The sequence below is a fragment of the Ziziphus jujuba genome, chromosome 9, assembly GCF_031755915.1.
Source record: "Ziziphus jujuba cultivar Dongzao chromosome 9, ASM3175591v1".
Classification (NCBI taxonomy): domain Eukaryota; kingdom Viridiplantae; phylum Streptophyta; class Magnoliopsida; order Rosales; family Rhamnaceae; genus Ziziphus; species Ziziphus jujuba.
In genome coordinates this window covers 16,861,950-16,878,815 of record NC_083387.1, presented here as the reverse complement: position 1 = coordinate 16,878,815, position 16,866 = coordinate 16,861,950, and the positions used below count along the sequence as shown (strand labels likewise).

General features: G+C 32.0%; 1 protein-coding gene across 5 annotated transcripts; it reads right to left on the bottom strand.

Annotated features, from left to right (window-relative positions):
- Positions 1-645: 645 nt before the first annotated feature.
- Positions 646-16,359, bottom strand: LOC107427167 (uncharacterized). 5 transcript variants are annotated; one of them, XM_016037517.4, is made up of 13 exons: positions 15,993-16,353; positions 12,873-12,946; positions 12,362-12,445; positions 12,072-12,152; positions 8,971-9,051; positions 8,019-8,111; positions 6,674-6,847; positions 6,466-6,533; positions 5,944-5,995; positions 5,319-5,372; positions 5,143-5,235; positions 2,998-3,064; positions 646-1,159 (listed from the first exon to the last, which is right to left on the bottom strand). In XM_016037517.4, the coding sequence occupies exons 1-13, from the start codon at positions 16,132-16,134 to the stop codon at positions 1,068-1,070; spliced, it is 1,155 nt and encodes a 384-aa protein (XP_015893003.3). In that variant the 5' UTR covers positions 16,135-16,353; the 3' UTR covers positions 646-1,067. The 5 variants fall into 5 exon arrangements, with proteins under 5 accessions (XP_015893003.3, XP_015893004.3, XP_060676483.1 ...); XM_016037518.4 differs by lacking the exon at positions 5,143-5,235 and having other exon boundaries at positions 15,993-16,356; XM_060820500.1 differs by lacking the exons at positions 5,944-5,995; positions 6,466-6,533 and having other exon boundaries at positions 15,993-16,357.
- Positions 16,360-16,866: the final 507 nt, after the last annotated feature.

The window sequence follows — 16,866 nt, the reverse complement described above, 5'->3', positions numbered from 1 at the left end:
AAACTGAAAAAATAAAATATATATATTTTTTAAATTATATTATTTTTCAATTTTTGGTCTAATTTTTATTTAGGTATTATGGTTTTTTTTTTTTTTTTTTGGCTTGGGCATAAAAAATTATTTTTCATTTTTGATCTAATAAAATTATTTTTAGTGAACCAAAATTTCAATTTTATTTTAATTGTATTTTTCTAACTTTAGGTCTAAATTTTTTTAATTAAAATTGTGGATGTTTTAATTTAAATAAAAAAGAAATGGATATAATTTTTGAAATTAAAAATCACAACTATAAAATGAAAAAGTAACAAACATATTTTTTAAAATATTTTTAAAAAATTAAATCATGATATTAACATTATGTTAATATCGTTGTCGTCAAATTTAACATCCCATTACATTTTGAACCAATTTGCATCAATTTTGAGATTTCAGCACCAAAATCGCAGAAATCAAAACTTTAAAGCTAAAATTGCATCAACCCAAAAGTACTAAACTGCAATTTTCCCTTTAGTGAAAAAATCATACTATTTATAATGTTGCTAATGATAATAAAGTTGTATCTCTTTTTTATTTTATCTTTTTGGGTAGACAGCTTGTTTTATCTTTACATGTCCCTTTTTTTAAATATCCTCCAGAGCTTGCTCAGATATAATATCATTAGCAGGGGCTATACCATTGCTTTGATTTAAAACAACCGAGATAATAGATTACACAGTATCATCAAGATAAACGACAGAAGAAAAGAATAAGAAAAAACAGAGAGAGAGAAGTGTTCTAAAACTACGAAAAATAACACAGGTTAACCACGCTATTAACTCTGCCTAAGTAGTAATCATAAAAAGAACGATCCTACGAATGAATCCCTTGTAAATGTTGTGCTCAAAGTATAATGTACAAAGTCGATGTCATAAGTTAAAATGTTGATGAATAAAGACGGAGATTTTTTTGCTTTTCTTTTTTCTTTTTTGCTAGGAAGAGAAACGAGGTATTTGATCATATGCGGATCCTAAGCACACCCCGTCCAAGAAGCTAGCAAGTACATTCTTTTGTAAAACACGTTCCAAAATTCAGCCAAATTTCCCAATTTCCATCTTCTTCTTCATTGCTCTTTGACCATAATATATAAATGAATCGATTATTCCAGCAACCGAGAAAATACCTACAGAAAATAGTTAACAATCTTTAGTCACTTGGTATCAAAGCACATCCAAGGAACAAAGGATAAAAATAAAACCACAACTTGTATTTACAGAGTAAATCTTTTAATCTCTAAAGCGGTCAATGCATAACATAAAGAAAGTATTCATGATCTAACAAAGCAGTATTAGAAGAGGAGAAATGACAAACAATTAATTTTACTTGATAGTGACCAACACAGTAAATCTAAATATTCAAATATGATACTCTTCCGAGGACGAGGTTTCAGATAAAATATCAAATCTGCTTGACCAAAAATAAATAAGTAAATAATAATGATAATAACATATATTGTCCAGAATATCAATTTCAGACAACTTTAAGCGTCACATTATCCGGGCAAAACTTGTTATGAAAATTTAAACCATAATGGAAAAGGTCAACCAAACAAACCAAAAATAAATAAGCAGATAATAATAATAACATATTGTCCAGTATATCAATTTCAAAACTTTAAGCATTCATTATCCATGCGGAACTTGTTACTAAAATTTAAACCATAGTGGAAAAAGTCAATCAAACAAACAATCAGAAGAAAACAATTTATCTAGAAACTTTGTACAGGATAAGTAACTGTTTTCTTTATATTACTATTAAACAATCTATTGATCTACCAGTTACCCACAAAGTGGGTCATTAGTTTAATTTCATAGTTGCTAACCAGTCGAATCCCTAATAGGGTGAGGAAGAACAAATTGGTAGATACATAAGTGTATGCTGAAGCAGTAAATTTAGCCAATAAACAACTTGCCATGTCAAAGTAATTTAAGGCATCATCTGGTAACAAAAATCAGCCCCAACACTACCAACTTCGTTTATCTCAATTTTGGCAGCAGACAATGAAATTTATTTTCCACCATTAAAATTTGCTAGACATTTAAAATTTAAAATATTACCTCCACTGATCAATGAGTCAAGTCGATCTTTCATCATCAAGACCACTTCAACCGTTTTCTCAAGAGGATTTTCTCTTTTCTTTTTTTGTTTATTTGTTTTTGGGTATGATGCAAATTTCACATGTTAGTTACGCTTCTAGCCAATCCATGAAGAATAGTAGGGAAATTTTTGTTGTTGCTAACTGTTTTGGGGCAGAGTTATTTGAAGCTAGAGGAGCAGTTTCACTGCTCTTCCTTTTAGGCACTGCCCAATGCCCAAGCCATCTTCTTAATTAGAAACTATTTCTCTAATCTACAAGCCAAGCAAGTCTCCTCATATTGAACAAGTTGCAGATCCGCTTTGCATCATTTTTTTTATTTTTTATTTTTTCCCTCTTTGAAGGCTTTGCATCTTGTTGGAATAAACAAACAAATGAAGAAACAATGTCTGAGGAGTGTAAGAGGGATGATTTATTTAGTAAAGATGAGGTCAAAAGTATTTTGACAGGGCAATTTCCTATTTGCTAAGTGTACCATGTCACCATACACTATGTTTACTAAATAATTTCTTGACAAGAAAAAACATAGGGAAAGGGTCACTATGTATCGAGTGGAGTAGCCAACCAGGAATAGAAGAAAAACTCAAGCTTCATGAGATTCAATACAAAGTTTAATCTATTATCTTAAGGAGTTGCATATGCATGTGTTTTCATCCAATTATTCATAAACTACTTTCTTACAACTATTAATCTAAATTTAAAATTCATTAACTTAAAATAAAATGAGGTTAGTTTTATCAGATTAAAAGAGCAATTCCACACACAATGCACTTTAACAGATAAATGAACTTGAGAACTAAGTACCACTGGGGAAAAAGGGGAGAAATAACTTGATGTGTGTGCATGTAAAGGAGAGAAAACAATACCTCCAATTATGGCACAAATGTGGGTCAAGAAGTGTAAAAATGGGACATGTTCTTCTTTGAATGTCACCTGCAACACACAAAATTTTGTCACAAAATTTGCTATGAAATTTTGACTTTGCAATGACACTGAAAAATAAAGAAGGTCAACAAAATTTCCAGTCTTGTTAGCGATAGTGAACCAATACCGTAAATAAGGATCGATCCAGATACTATTTATTTCAGAAACAAAATACCAAGAATAAGAAATGGAGGAAAATACAAGGATTCTTTATCATTTCATTTTGTCCCATTCTCATACAAAGCCCCTAAGGTGACAACTGTGTAAAGAAAAGGAAAGATGAAAATCACCAAAATTTAACTAATTAAATTAGGTAAAATTACAAAATTGGCTTAGCTCATTTTTTAAAGTCCAATAAACGTGCACAAGGGTAACTATTCCTGCAGATCCTAACTGCTTCATCTTAAACTTCAAGATGAAAATTTTCAGTTTCTATTATAAAAAATCAAACACCAGATGCCTAAACAGATGGAAAGGTTGGTCTCACTTATTCTCATCCCTTTAACTTATCTCTCTCACTACCCTATCTGCATTTTTTTAAATTATGCTTTTAGTACAACCTTTTCCACTTCATTCACTTGTTTTTATACTATTCCATCATTGCTGATGAACTTGCCCCTTTATCACTCCTGCACATCCTCTTGGTGCGTGATAAATCCTTCATTCTCAGACCACATCTTGTGAAAAATGGTACAGTCTATCTTAGCATCATGAATGCAGATGATTCTAGAGTTATTCTATCTTAACTTTTTTTCACCATCTTGTTGGTTTCTTTTGCTTGGATTTGCTTATACTTCACATGCCATTGAATTTTTTGCCAAAATCATACGCTACCTCCTCCTTACGACGCAATTAGAACATGTAGCTAAATGACATATTAGTTAAGGGGCACAAATTATAAAACTAATGCAATCTTATTATACCAACAACCAGTGTTAAGTCAAATTTCATTAAACACTAATAATATGGTCTACTGAACCATCTTAATCATTGCCATGCAGGGGCACTTGTTAATTACATGCCCACATCTTATATCTTGATGAACATGGAATTAGAAATCACCTTGTAAACAGAAATGTCATAATACAGAGACTGATAGAGAACCCCACGTTAAACTATTATTGTTACTATTCTCTTATACCTGAATTATTTGATACTTTCAAGAGAATTGTAGCTCCCTTGTAAACTCTACATGAATTTTTCTTCCCCTTTTTCCTTTCTTAAGAGTTTCAAATTAGAGCTCCAATCAAGAGGTTCTCTAATCTCTTTCAAATTTCAATCTTTGCAAGATTGCATTAACTGCCATTGCTTTTAATAATATAATTTCTCGATAAAAACACTGTTAAACAGAAGTGACTTCTGTACTTCAGATGCTTTGCAAACAATGTTAGGTATCAAACGTAAGGTAAAAAGAGATAAAAGTACAGGGGTAATAAAAGCATAAAAGGAAGAGCAAGAGCTGTGCATGTCGTAGAACTTCATATATAATAGTTGCTTAAGAAATTAAAGCAACTAGCAAGGTCTATTAGAACCAAGATGATGACTGTTTTAGAATGAATAAGGTAAATAGCAGTATAGTCACAGAGATGTCACAAAACTAATGATTATTGCAGTGAGTTTGAACCAAATCAATCATAATTTCTGGTAATGGAACAGCTAGAAAAGTCCAGATGGCAACAAGAGAAAAAGCATATTAAATTGGTTACCTGCAGCATAAGAGCAAAATAAAGATGGATTGACTTGCTGCTATAGTGCTATACTCTGCTGGATTTTCATCTTAAATTTTAACTTCAGTATAACTTTTGTATGTTTCTTTCTCACTGGGTGTAATGTATTACCATTAAATTATTCCTTTTCTTTAATTACATAGTTCTTTTTTTTTTCTTTTTTTTTTTTTAACTATCAGTTAACTACTATTAACAAATAGAAATAGGAAAACAAAACAAAAACCCAAAAAAACAAAAAAATGAAAAAAGAATACAAGATCGGATGCTATCATCAATGATAGCTCAACTGCTAAAGTATCTGCATAATTGGAAGGCTCTAAGGTACACAAATAGCTTTACTGGTTGTACAAAGGAACCTACCTTAATTGGAGAAAGATCATAAAAGAAGAAAACACCAGGAAGTGACTGGGAATGTGCATTTTCAAAGCTCTTAAAATGTTCTGTCACAGAATACTGTAGAGTACAAATGCTGGAGCATCTCAGAACAACATTAACGAATAAAATAATATAATAAGACTGCATATATTTGACAATACCTGATTCGAATACACACTACGGCCTCTGACATTGGTGTATATAGTAGGGACTACCTGTGACGCGTACAACAAATGTCTAAATAACTTCACATGTGAAAATTACTTGTTAGGATGATGCATAAAATGCCAAAGAAAACAGTCATTCAAATGAGTGCATGCAACTCATAATAATCCAGCAAAGTTGAGAAGACAATTAACCTCCCCTTCATACTAAACAGCATTCAACATTTACCTAAGCATAAAAGATTCTCCTTTTTTGAAGATTAAATGAAATCTGAAACACCCTTGCTTTTCTATCAATGCACGTAGCTGATAGAAGAAAATTGATCTTCAAGTACTCTTAAAAGTAAATTTCTTTTAAAAAAAGAAAAAAAGGAATAATAGATTATAACTTTATATAACCTGGCCATCTGAATTTTTTTTCTTTAATATGAGCTTTCCAAAAGCTAATTATGTATGTATTTGCGTTTAAGTCAGATATTTCAATCAGTATTCAACTGAAAGGTTTTTCCCACTATAGGCATCTATTTAAAAAATAATTGAGAAGAAAAAGAAGAAAAACAAAATACAGGACAAGATTATTCTGGAAATCTTAAACATGGAATAGATACCAGTTGCTACCCACCTTCAAAAAATACTGGTACATACCATTTGGAGTTTCCTGCATCCATTGTACCCTAAAAATGTATTGCAATAAAAGTAAAATTTAAGGAAAATGAGAAAATAATTAATTTATAAAATAGAAAAATATGTTGAGAAAGTTTCATTTTCATGGTTCTTACATATGCATTTAACGTTCTACATAAAAGTTTCATTTTCAAGGTTCTTATATATTCATTTTACATAACATTTTACGTAAAAGTTTCATTTTCAAGGTTCTCACATATTCATTTAACATTTTACGTGATAGACTAATTTCTTTTAAATGTGAAACATTGTATCCAATTTCCAATTTGAAAATTCATGTGCAGTTTTGGAAAGATTCTTCAATTGATAGTACCATACTACGTGAACAAAACTTATAAATATTTGTGGTTTGAAGAAAAATCAGCACATTGGATTTTATTTTCAATTTAATCAGTATTAGGTTGAAACCAGATTGAACAATCTATGAAAGTGCTCAGCAAGAGTAAAGAGAAATAATTACCCATCAAGGGGATTTACTACGCCAGGAAAGTAGTCACCAAAAGCTAACCTATTTATCTTGTGACTTATCTGTACCATGCAAGACAGAGTTCAGACAGCTGAGACATTTCTTGGAATTCAAAACAAAAGGAACGATGAAGCTTAAAAATATGGATAAACACAACCAAATTCCATAATATATTACATGAAAAGGAGCCAAACTGTCTTACATTATAACTATCTTTTTGCAAAGCCAGCAAACCATGCATATTTGACAGGTGTAAGCTTTTCCCAGGTACAAAATGAAAATTTCCAGCCACTTTATTAACTTCAAGTGATCCTTCAATATTACATCCTTCACCATCTTCGTCTTTTATTTTTTGGAAAAAACCTTCCCGTTTGCACTGAAAGCCAAAACGGCATAAGAAATACAATTAAGATTAGAGCTTACCATATGGATAGAAATGCATGTATCTATACATCGTGTCTGTACTCAGAAAGACAACGCTTTCATGAGGGGACCATTGATTATACCGACCAACATTTTCCAATAACTTTCCTCCTTTGTTCAAAGTTAGAGTTCACAAAATACTATAGCAAAAATCAAACAGTCATTCATGTGTACAAAAGTAGGAATATTGCTCCATATTTCTCAAAATTGACGGAGATGGACGAAATAACAGTACTCAAAATTCTACAAAGAAAGACCTGCTCAAAATTATTCGCCATACACTGGCCTTCAATGCACCACATATCACCTCAACAAATCAAGTATCAATATGTAGAAAGATATAAAGAGGCACTTGACTCTGATTAAACCTTATGATGTCTTTTAGATGCATAAATGAATAGTTTTATTTATCACATAATTCATTCAATTTGGGTCAAACACAAATCTGGAGTTAGGCTTATACACATGTATGTTGTACATCAGGAATGTATGTGAGTTAAATGAGAAATAAAGTCATCAAAGTACCATGAACATTCGATTTGCACATTTAAGGGATATATTTGAATTTAAATATCTAAGCATAGACAATAACTAAGCACCTTCCTAGGCCTAGAAATGCCTCTTTATTATAATTTATACTTGTTTATCAATAAAGTAAAATTATATATATGTTTTAAAAAAATAAAAAATAACACTTTCTGATTGATTTCAAGAAAAATACCAACTTTAGGAAGCTTAAACAATTTACATATTACAAAAATAAATTAAATTCCTCATTATGAAGGAAACTAATTACATAAATTTAAACGAAACAAGAGAAAAATTAAATATGAAATAGAACACTTGCATAATGCAATTTCCAGATCAACACTCCATCATACAATTCCTTAGTAACAAATGTGCATAAAGCGTTTAAGGTACCATTATAAAATAAGATTTCAAAGACAAAAGCAGCCACATTAAAATATTCACCGGTATAATATATAGATAGCACGTACAATATGCTCCATGAACAGTCAATGCAATACATGTAAAAGAAAGTAAATTTTCTCATTCATTGCATGTCAGCCTACCTGATTTTACCAAGGAAATACCTAAGAAAAACAGAGCATTTATAAACTAACCTGGTCTATCAAATCTGAATTCGTCATAGCCCAACCTCTTTTCCTATATGCTTCCTGAACTTCTTCACATGAGTTGCAGCAATCATCATCTGACTGCAAGAAGAGAGAGATTTAAGCATAATGGAATTAAACAACAGAACTTTTACAGGTTTGCACATAAGTTTAGGGATGCCATCAAGGTACAACCAAACTATGAATACGTCTCACCATATAACTTATGAACTTAGAATCCTTTTCCACTCCAGTACATATATTCATATTTAAATTATTAGTAGTAGTAGTTGTTGTTGTTGTTTTCACTCTATAAATTCATGGTTAAGTTTATTTTTTGCTAGATATACAAATATGCCCTTCCACATGCCTAATTTCCCATGAGCAGTAATAATAGCAATCTCAACGATCAAACAACAGGCTATGTGTATAAAAGTTTTCTTTAGGAGGTTCCATCTTCAGTTTCGAGGAAAACTGTCCACTTTAAGCAGTAATGTACCAACTTTTTCATTATTTTGTAAGGGCAACCATGTGAGTGAAAATTTCAATGTGGTATAAAACAGCAAGATGAGAGACAGAAAGAAGAAAATCCAGTCAAGTGAGCTATCAAAATGTTGAATGCCTTGACACAATATGAAGTCCCTGAAAAGAAATAAGCATGCTTGCTCACTGTAACTGTTCTAGAAACAGATTTCAAATTCAATTGGTTTAAAGTATTTTATTTTTCTAGTTTTAAAGACAGAAAACTGACTTTTAGCTACATAGCCAGACTCCACAGTCATTGGTCCAAAATAAATCATAACATGAAAACAATGTAAAAGAAAATATTGTTTTTTCAATTAACATCACTACTTACACGTGCCAAATTGTGGCCTAACAGAAATAAACTCTTTATATGTATTGAAATTATGAGAAGAATAAAGTACAAAAAGAGAAGACATAACAGAGAAACAATAAATACCGTCTCTGCCCCATAACATGAACCACAATATGTTTCATCATGTTCAAGCCTGCCACCATGCCTCTGTAAAGGTTTCTCAATCTGCATTAGGAAATAAATAAATAAATAAATAACCCATCAGATCCAAGATCCCATACGTAATGCTGACAAGCTATAATATGAATGTCTTAAATATTTATGCTTTACTTTGGCTGTTGATTTTGCATACTATAGGGATTTGATTTTGTTTGGTTTCGTTAAGTTTCCTTATTAGTTTAGGTTTCTTTATTACAAAACCAAGTTCTTGTAAACCAAGAAAAGAAGACATAATAAAAGATTTTAGAATTTCCTTCTCTTTGTTGCTCTTTTCTTGTCTTGTACCAAAAGGTAGCATATCTAAATTTAATTTCCACAATTCCTATTGTCAAACACCAAAGTCCACATTCACTCCCCATAACTTTTGCCGCTCAAATTCATTGTGAAATCATCTGGCATAAGCTTCAAGGCTTTCACTATACTCTGTTGTCCACAGTGTGCCACCCCTGAAGGAGACCTCTGCAGCCAACCAACCCCATCATCAACTTCAAAACTTCATGCCAGCCAAAAGCCAGTGATAACTCACCCATAAGGATTACTAATGCACCATTACTCCCCACCAAAAGTTGCTGCTGCCACTGCACCTTTGGCATTGTTGTCAACCAACACACATTAGCTGTCACCACAAGCTCCAAAAGACTCAGACCTTGCAAATCTACCTCCTGCAACCTAGATTCGCCCAACTAAGAGTCACAAGCCACTGCAGTCAATCCCTTGACACCACTTTAGTTGGCACCAATTATGAGCTCCATTGACAACAACACTAGTATCCAATCAACTCAGAAGCCATCATTCTACAAACACCAGGTGACCCCTCACCTCAATTGTCATCAAAGAAGATCCGCAAACTACCACCACTGCTTCAATTCTCACATATCTCTGTGATGGACACCACCACCATATCTAAAGCCCAGAAGGTAATCCTGGAAATAACTCCATCATATCTGACACCAGACGCCACTACCGCTGTTTGCTGGTGTTAGAAGCCTCAGACCAATCAATAGAGGGTACCATCTTTACCCTAATACATAGGGCTTTTTATTGGTACCCACCTCAACCACCTCCATTATATGATGCATCATCAGATGCCTGAAGTTGAAACAGTTGCAACACATTCAGGGTGGTTTCTGCTAGTTCTTGCCTCCCACAACAATCTATGATGTCTATTTCCCATGTATCTGTTTCAGTCAGGTTTTCCACATTACAACATACTTGAGCTTACATCTTAATTCTGAATTTAGTTTTGATAACAATCTCCCTTTAAAATTGCTCTTTAGTTACCTTAGTAGCTTTCTAAGTAAATATCAGTACAAAACCTATCATGGAGACAGATTATGGAACGCATGGTTCGAAAAACTGGTTGACGTTCAATAGTTTCAAATTCATTCCCACTATTGCCCAATGAAATTTTTTATGATGATTTCTATTTTGCAAGTGAAAAGCCATATTATACCAACTTCTCAGCACATTAACTGTAAAAGGTTGAAGAAAAGGGTTCTAGTGAGTTGTTTATGGGCCTAAATGCTACTAACTTGAAGTGGGCCTTAGACTTTAAAATTTGAAGCAGGATTCATGTAACTTTTAAAAAAGTGAAAAATAAAATAAAATAAAAGAGCCGAATCCAAACTTATAAATGGGCTATCTATTAATCAAAACCTAAGAAACAGTTTTGCTAAAACATGTAATGATAATAAAAGATTAATTCAACATGTTATGGGAAATTTCTCAATCTCAATCTTGTTCTGTATGGATGGTAAGTAAATTTGAAATTATCAGGGGTGGCAAATGATGGAAAGAGATGATGTTGACTTTGTTTGAACAATATGTAAAAGAAATTGTAAGATTTTTGAAGACAGGGATGAAGATATGAGAATCTTATGGGATCATATCAATTCTCAGGCTCCATCCACTTCAAAAGAGCTTAAGGATGTTTATGAATGCATATAAATGATCTAAAAAAAAAAATAGAACGATGATAATTGATCCTCCAGTTTGAGTTGATAAGTTTTCTAATGCTGCAAATCCTTCAAAGACCATTCGGTCCTCTCCTCCAAAGCTTGATTCTCATGAATCTGTTATCATCCATTATAGTCCCTAGTCTGAGACTGTTCCTTTGATCTACATGCTGAGTTCAATAAAGATCTAACCTCTTGCTAATTTGGCTCTCCATTCTCCCCATAGCCTTGTTCCACCACCTCCATATTCCCATACTTTGATTTCACTTGAATTTCTCTCTATATATCATGGATGCCAGTTCAGCAATTCTTTTGTTTTAACACTTGATTCTTATTCATCACTTCAGTCCTACGTTCCTAAAACTATTGTAGAGCTCAACAATTTTGTATCATTAGCTTAGGTTCCCCCCCCCCCCCCCCCCCCCAAATTTTTTTAACTGTACAAGAGAATTTGCCATACCCCCAATTAATATTAAACTAGTTAAGTTTCATATCACCAAAAAAAAAAAAAAAAAAAAAAAAAAAAAACCAAGTTTAGTTGAATATCTGCTTCAAAATGTAAATTGACATGCAAACAACATACTTTTCTGCTTCTTAGTGTTTGTCTAATATTAATAACATAATATATGTAGTATGCTCTATAACACAAGACAATAGCCAAATTGTTCAAAGCTAACATAAATTAAAATAGGCTTGCAACCATGCAAAGCATATTCAACTCAGGGATAGCTCAGGTAGCTATGGCCAACATGTCTATGATACCTTGTCCTGGTTCAATCAGGACTTGGGTTTAACATCCCCAATCCTCCAATTTAAAGTCTGTCCTAATAAAAAAATAAATGCAACACAGAAAATAAAGTCTATGCATATTGATATTTGCAAGACATGTTATTCTGTTTTTTAACATATTCATGTCCAATACGTAATATAGATAGGATGGTAGACAAAATACATTTGAAAGTAAAACTGCTTAGAAGTGAAAATATCGATAGAAAAGTAGATAATAAACCATGCAAGGGGATAACAAATGCTTGCTGAAGAAAAAACTGTACGGTATTATTTTACACGAACCTTTGGTGCTCCAATTCCATCCTGCTTAGCTTCTATTAAATTACCATGAGCATCAATTCTCTTCTTGACTATATCATGTCTCTGCAAGTCAAACAATGTTTTTTTTTTTTTGGTGAATTGCAAGCTAAACAATGTTAGTAAAACAAGAAATGGAAAGAAATAGTGTCAAAGTGAAAGGGAAGTAGTCTTCAGCTATATGAAAACATTGAAATGACTAATCAAATAATTAAATGCAATTAATATTGTGAAAAATGAGATCAAGAAACAGAAATCAATAATGGCAGACATACTATATCAAGGTGTTGCTCTCCACTGATATCAGCTGCATCAAGACTGAGTAATGAACATCGAATAGCAGGAAAAGTGACATCAAACTGCACTTACCAAAACCAAAAAAAAAAAAAACAAAAAAGGTTACCAATTAAACTTGAAATTACTTATTAATTTAAAGGCTGACAGATTAGCAAGTTTATATTTCACAGATAACCCGCATATAGTAATTCCAAAATCAGAAGAAAACTTTGAGAGTATTGAAACTTAAGGTGTTACACATAAGTATCAACAGGCCATCACAACAAAATTGGAAAAAATTAGATAATATGGAGCTGTTACATTAATCTTCCACAAAAAATAAATAAATAAATTACTTTCAAGAAATAAATCAATGATTATAATGATCAATGGTATCACTTGCAAGCATCACAAATGCAAATCTGAAAGTGATTAGATACTGTACAGCTGTTTCATTATTCTTCAAAAAAAAATGAATAAATTATTTTCAAAATATAAATCAATGATTACATTGATTCGTAGCGTTTCCCCTCTTGAAGTATCTACTAAAAGCTTTGTCTCATTAACAGTGTGGAGGTATAATCCTGCAAAGACAATAGTGCTCTTTTATATAGTCAACTCTAAACCTTGTTAATATTAAAATATTGCATAAAAGAGAATGAATCCTGTAATACTGTCAAGAAAACTGAAACAACAGTACTGAGTAACATCCTTCCAACTTGTACGAATCAAATATACAAGAATATCTTCAAATATCTTCAAACTCCTTCAAAGCACAAACATAAAAGGAAGCCAAAAATATAACAGGTACCAGTATCTCCAAAGGATTGATTCTCCTTTATTTCGAATAAAGCCCTTAAAATTGCTAATTGTTAAAGACAAACAAGATGAAGGAATAATTGTAAACACACTCACATGCATGAGATAAATTATATAGTTATATAAAAATAAATAAAAGCATCTAGTCAACCAAAAAATAACTGTAAAGAAACACAACTTAATAATAAATAAATAGATGAAGGGAAGAAAATTGACATGCAATCAGCACCAAATTGATTGCATAATATGATAAATGCAAAAAATAGCTCAAGTTAGTAGTGTAACAAGACCTTGCAGCATTGTAGTCATCTTTGAGTATGACCCTAGCTTTTCCATTTTAAAAAGAAAATTTTCATTCCTTCATCTATCCACATCTATTGCCAAGGAATTTTATATGTTTGACAAACAAGCATAACTTTCTAAAAAGGCCAAAGTTTGTGATTTCTTAGACTTACTGCTGAAAAATACTTTCCCTTAAGCCAACATGAGTACATGACAGAAAGAGCTAAGAAAATGACCAAAAAGATGAAATTGTGAAATATTATCAGGAGAAAAGAGAGAATCAATGGCAAATTAAATATCAGAGAGAGAGAGAGAGAGGACACATTAGTAATTTGGCAAAAAACTATTTTCAGGTAGTACTTCACATCGCAAATATGGATACTCAGATATAGTTCTTATACATGAATCCTCAAAATTTTCTGCCACTTGTTATACTTGTAATCTTCAAAAAATGTGAAGATATATTAACAGAATTTAATAAACATCTTAAAGTGCCATAAGAAAGGAAGAAAGGGACACCCAAAAAAAAAAAAAAAAAATCACTCTTTTCCTAGAAGGAGCTGCTTACCCGCCTCCACAATAAGAAAATTTCCACCCCTCTCATAAGTCATAAATAGCATAGTAGGCCTACTTTCTATACATCTGATATGATCCGGTTGATTGCATAGAAAAACCTTGGTAGCAATGGAACCAGGGAAAGCATACAGAAAAGACCGTTCTTCTATTATATAAGCATTTTCATGAAAATTTTATTAATATCTAAAGGGAACTCAAATACGAATAAAGAAACGAGAAAAAACTTTCTAAGAAAAGCTATGAACATGGGGATGGCTAACTAATCATCCAAGTTAATAAGAATTTTTAGAATTCCAACTAAAATGCCAAATCACAATTTTCCATCTGCGTTCAATATTGCTTTCCAACCAAATATACCAAAACAAACATAGCACATGACTTTGCAACCAGCTTGTAACAACCCATTGACCTACAGTTCCCAAAATTCCCAGAAAAAGATGAAAGTGTAATGCAAACAGGTCACCGTTTAAATTTGCAGTTATATGTCCTATTCCAGTCCAATTAACCAGTGCATTCATCTCTAAAGAACTATTCAAAAAAAGAATATTAATCTGAGGGGAGACCTTTTTTTAACACAACTTTTTTCCATGAGAAGACTTTATGCTCACACTCCAACAAAGACCAATAAAATGAGTAACAGAAATAGCCCAACGTTAATGTACCAAAATAAAAGTCTGACTCTTCCCCCATACAAAAGGTGGTAAAGATGGTTTTTTTCCTTGACCTTTTGGTTAACAATAATTAACTAGCAAATAATACCAGTACAGAAAGACTATTATTTTCCATAGTGACTTTTCAAATTCAGCTGTTCTATGGATGCCCAAAATGCATCCATTGTGATATGCATGTTGCATAGACAAGAATGGCAATGAGTAGAGAAAAATAAAATATCAAAAGTTCTTTCAGATTTCCCGTTGAATAATGTTGGATGCCATGAACTATCTTCTAGATAACTTATAGAAAGCCTCGATTAAACTCTTGTAGATTGTCGCACTTCTCCTCCGTGCATCTATTTTCTGAACTGTGTTTAAATTAGTGCCTGATTATGTTTTTTTTTGTTTTCAATTTTTTCTCACAACACTTTACTTTTACTTTAGTTGTGTATAATTGACACATGCTTTAAATCATAGTTACATTACTCACATAACCATAAAGGAAAAAAAAAAAAAAAAAAAAAAAAAAGGTGGAAACACCAAAACGAAAACTATTTTAAACAGTTTATAAAATGAAGCTCATTGAATAAACTTTTTTTTTTTTTTTCGGGTTATTGCAAATAGTAATTATTCATTTATCATTCACACAACACGCATATGTATATATATATATATATATGCTTGATCTCTCAAACAAAAAAGAAAATCAGAGAACGAAACTCGTTACCAAAATGAGCGGTTAACAAGCCTAATTTTTAAGTCCAATTTCATTTGTAAAGCTTTCCTGCCCATAAACCCCAATTCTACACACACTACACCTGCTTGGTTTTTAGAAACTAAGAATTTATCAGATTCTCGTCCAAAATAATATTGATCTACTCCAATCTTACCTTTATAAATCCTATAAATTATCTTGTGATCCAAAAATATTTCTTCACACTTGGGATCCTCAGCAAAGCAGTTTCTAAAACCAAAAAAATCAGCTTTTTTTTTTTTTTTTTTTTTAATGAGAGTCAAACAAGCTCAGCATCAAAATAAAAAAATAAATTAAAAAAAAAATGATGCTTCGCAACCCGATAATTTGTTTTGAAAATGAGAGACCATATTGGAAATAAACTAGTCACAATTTCTTTTTTTTCTTTACCCTCCATTCCCTCAAACTCTCTTGGTGACCAAACACAATTGAAAAGCAAGGACCCCAATTCCATTACCGTCAAATTCAGGAATCAGATGGAAAAAAAAAAAAATAGTAAATAAATAAATAATAAAAAGCTTCAAACAGAAAGCGAGAGGGCCATACTGAACTCGGAGAGGAAGAGGAAAAGTATGGCGAAGGAGGAGACGAGAGTGATAACGCCACCGGAGAGTGTACGGCTGTAGAAATCTTCATTGATTTTGGGATAGGCATCCAAATTCCTTAGCTTGTTAAGCACACCGTCCATGGCGACAATTAACCTTGGTTGCTCAGCTCTGCAACAATCAAATCTTCCAAAAACAAAACAGAAAACTCAAACCCCAATTTATGTAATTGAGCATTAAATAGTGGAGACGCGAAGGTTCGGTTATGCGGGTCAGCTTGGAATTGAGCAGAAGACTCCTGCTAAAGCCAGGGTGGTTTCCCTCCTTTTGACTTCTTATTTATTCCACCAACGAAAAAAACAAATCTCAATGTTTTCTCTATAGATTTTGGGTTGGTAGTCCATGGGGTCCACTTGGAATCTGATGGTCAATTTGACCGCATTTGCATATTCATTCCATTCCAGTTCTCGTTGATAACTTTCTGTCTTTTCTCCTTTTTTTTTTCTTTTTTTTTGGAATTTGTTTGATTTTCTTTCCTTTCTTTTTTTTTTTTTTTTTTTTTTTCAGGCAACATATGTGGAATTTGTTTGATTGTGTGCTAAAGAAAATAATTCACTCACTAAAAAAGGAAAACAATTCATACCACATCTTCTAATTTTGTATACCTTTAAAGAAAAATAAATTTGTTTATTTATTAATTTTGTTCATAATAAAATGAATAGATATAAGGGTTGATACCTTTCAAATCTCTTTTCTTTTTTTCTTTTTCATTTTTTTTTTCCTGTAACTAAGCACTTATATTAATCAAACTATAGTAAAAACTAATATATTTTAATACTTGGACAAGAGTTCTATGGAATTGCACAAAAAAGAAA

Coding starts and splice junctions, on each gene's coding strand:
- LOC107427167 (XM_016037517.4), bottom strand. CDS start 16,134: ATGGACGGTGTGCTTAACAAGCTAAGGAATTTGGATGCCTATCCCAAA. Junction 9,052..12,071: donor ATGGAATTGGAGCACCAAAG/GTTCGTGTAAAA, acceptor TTCCTAATGCAG/ATTGAGAAACCTTTACAGAG. Junction 5,236..5,318: donor GTAGTGTGTATTCGAATCAG/GTATTGTCAAAT, acceptor TGTACTCTACAG/TATTCTGTGACAGAACATTT.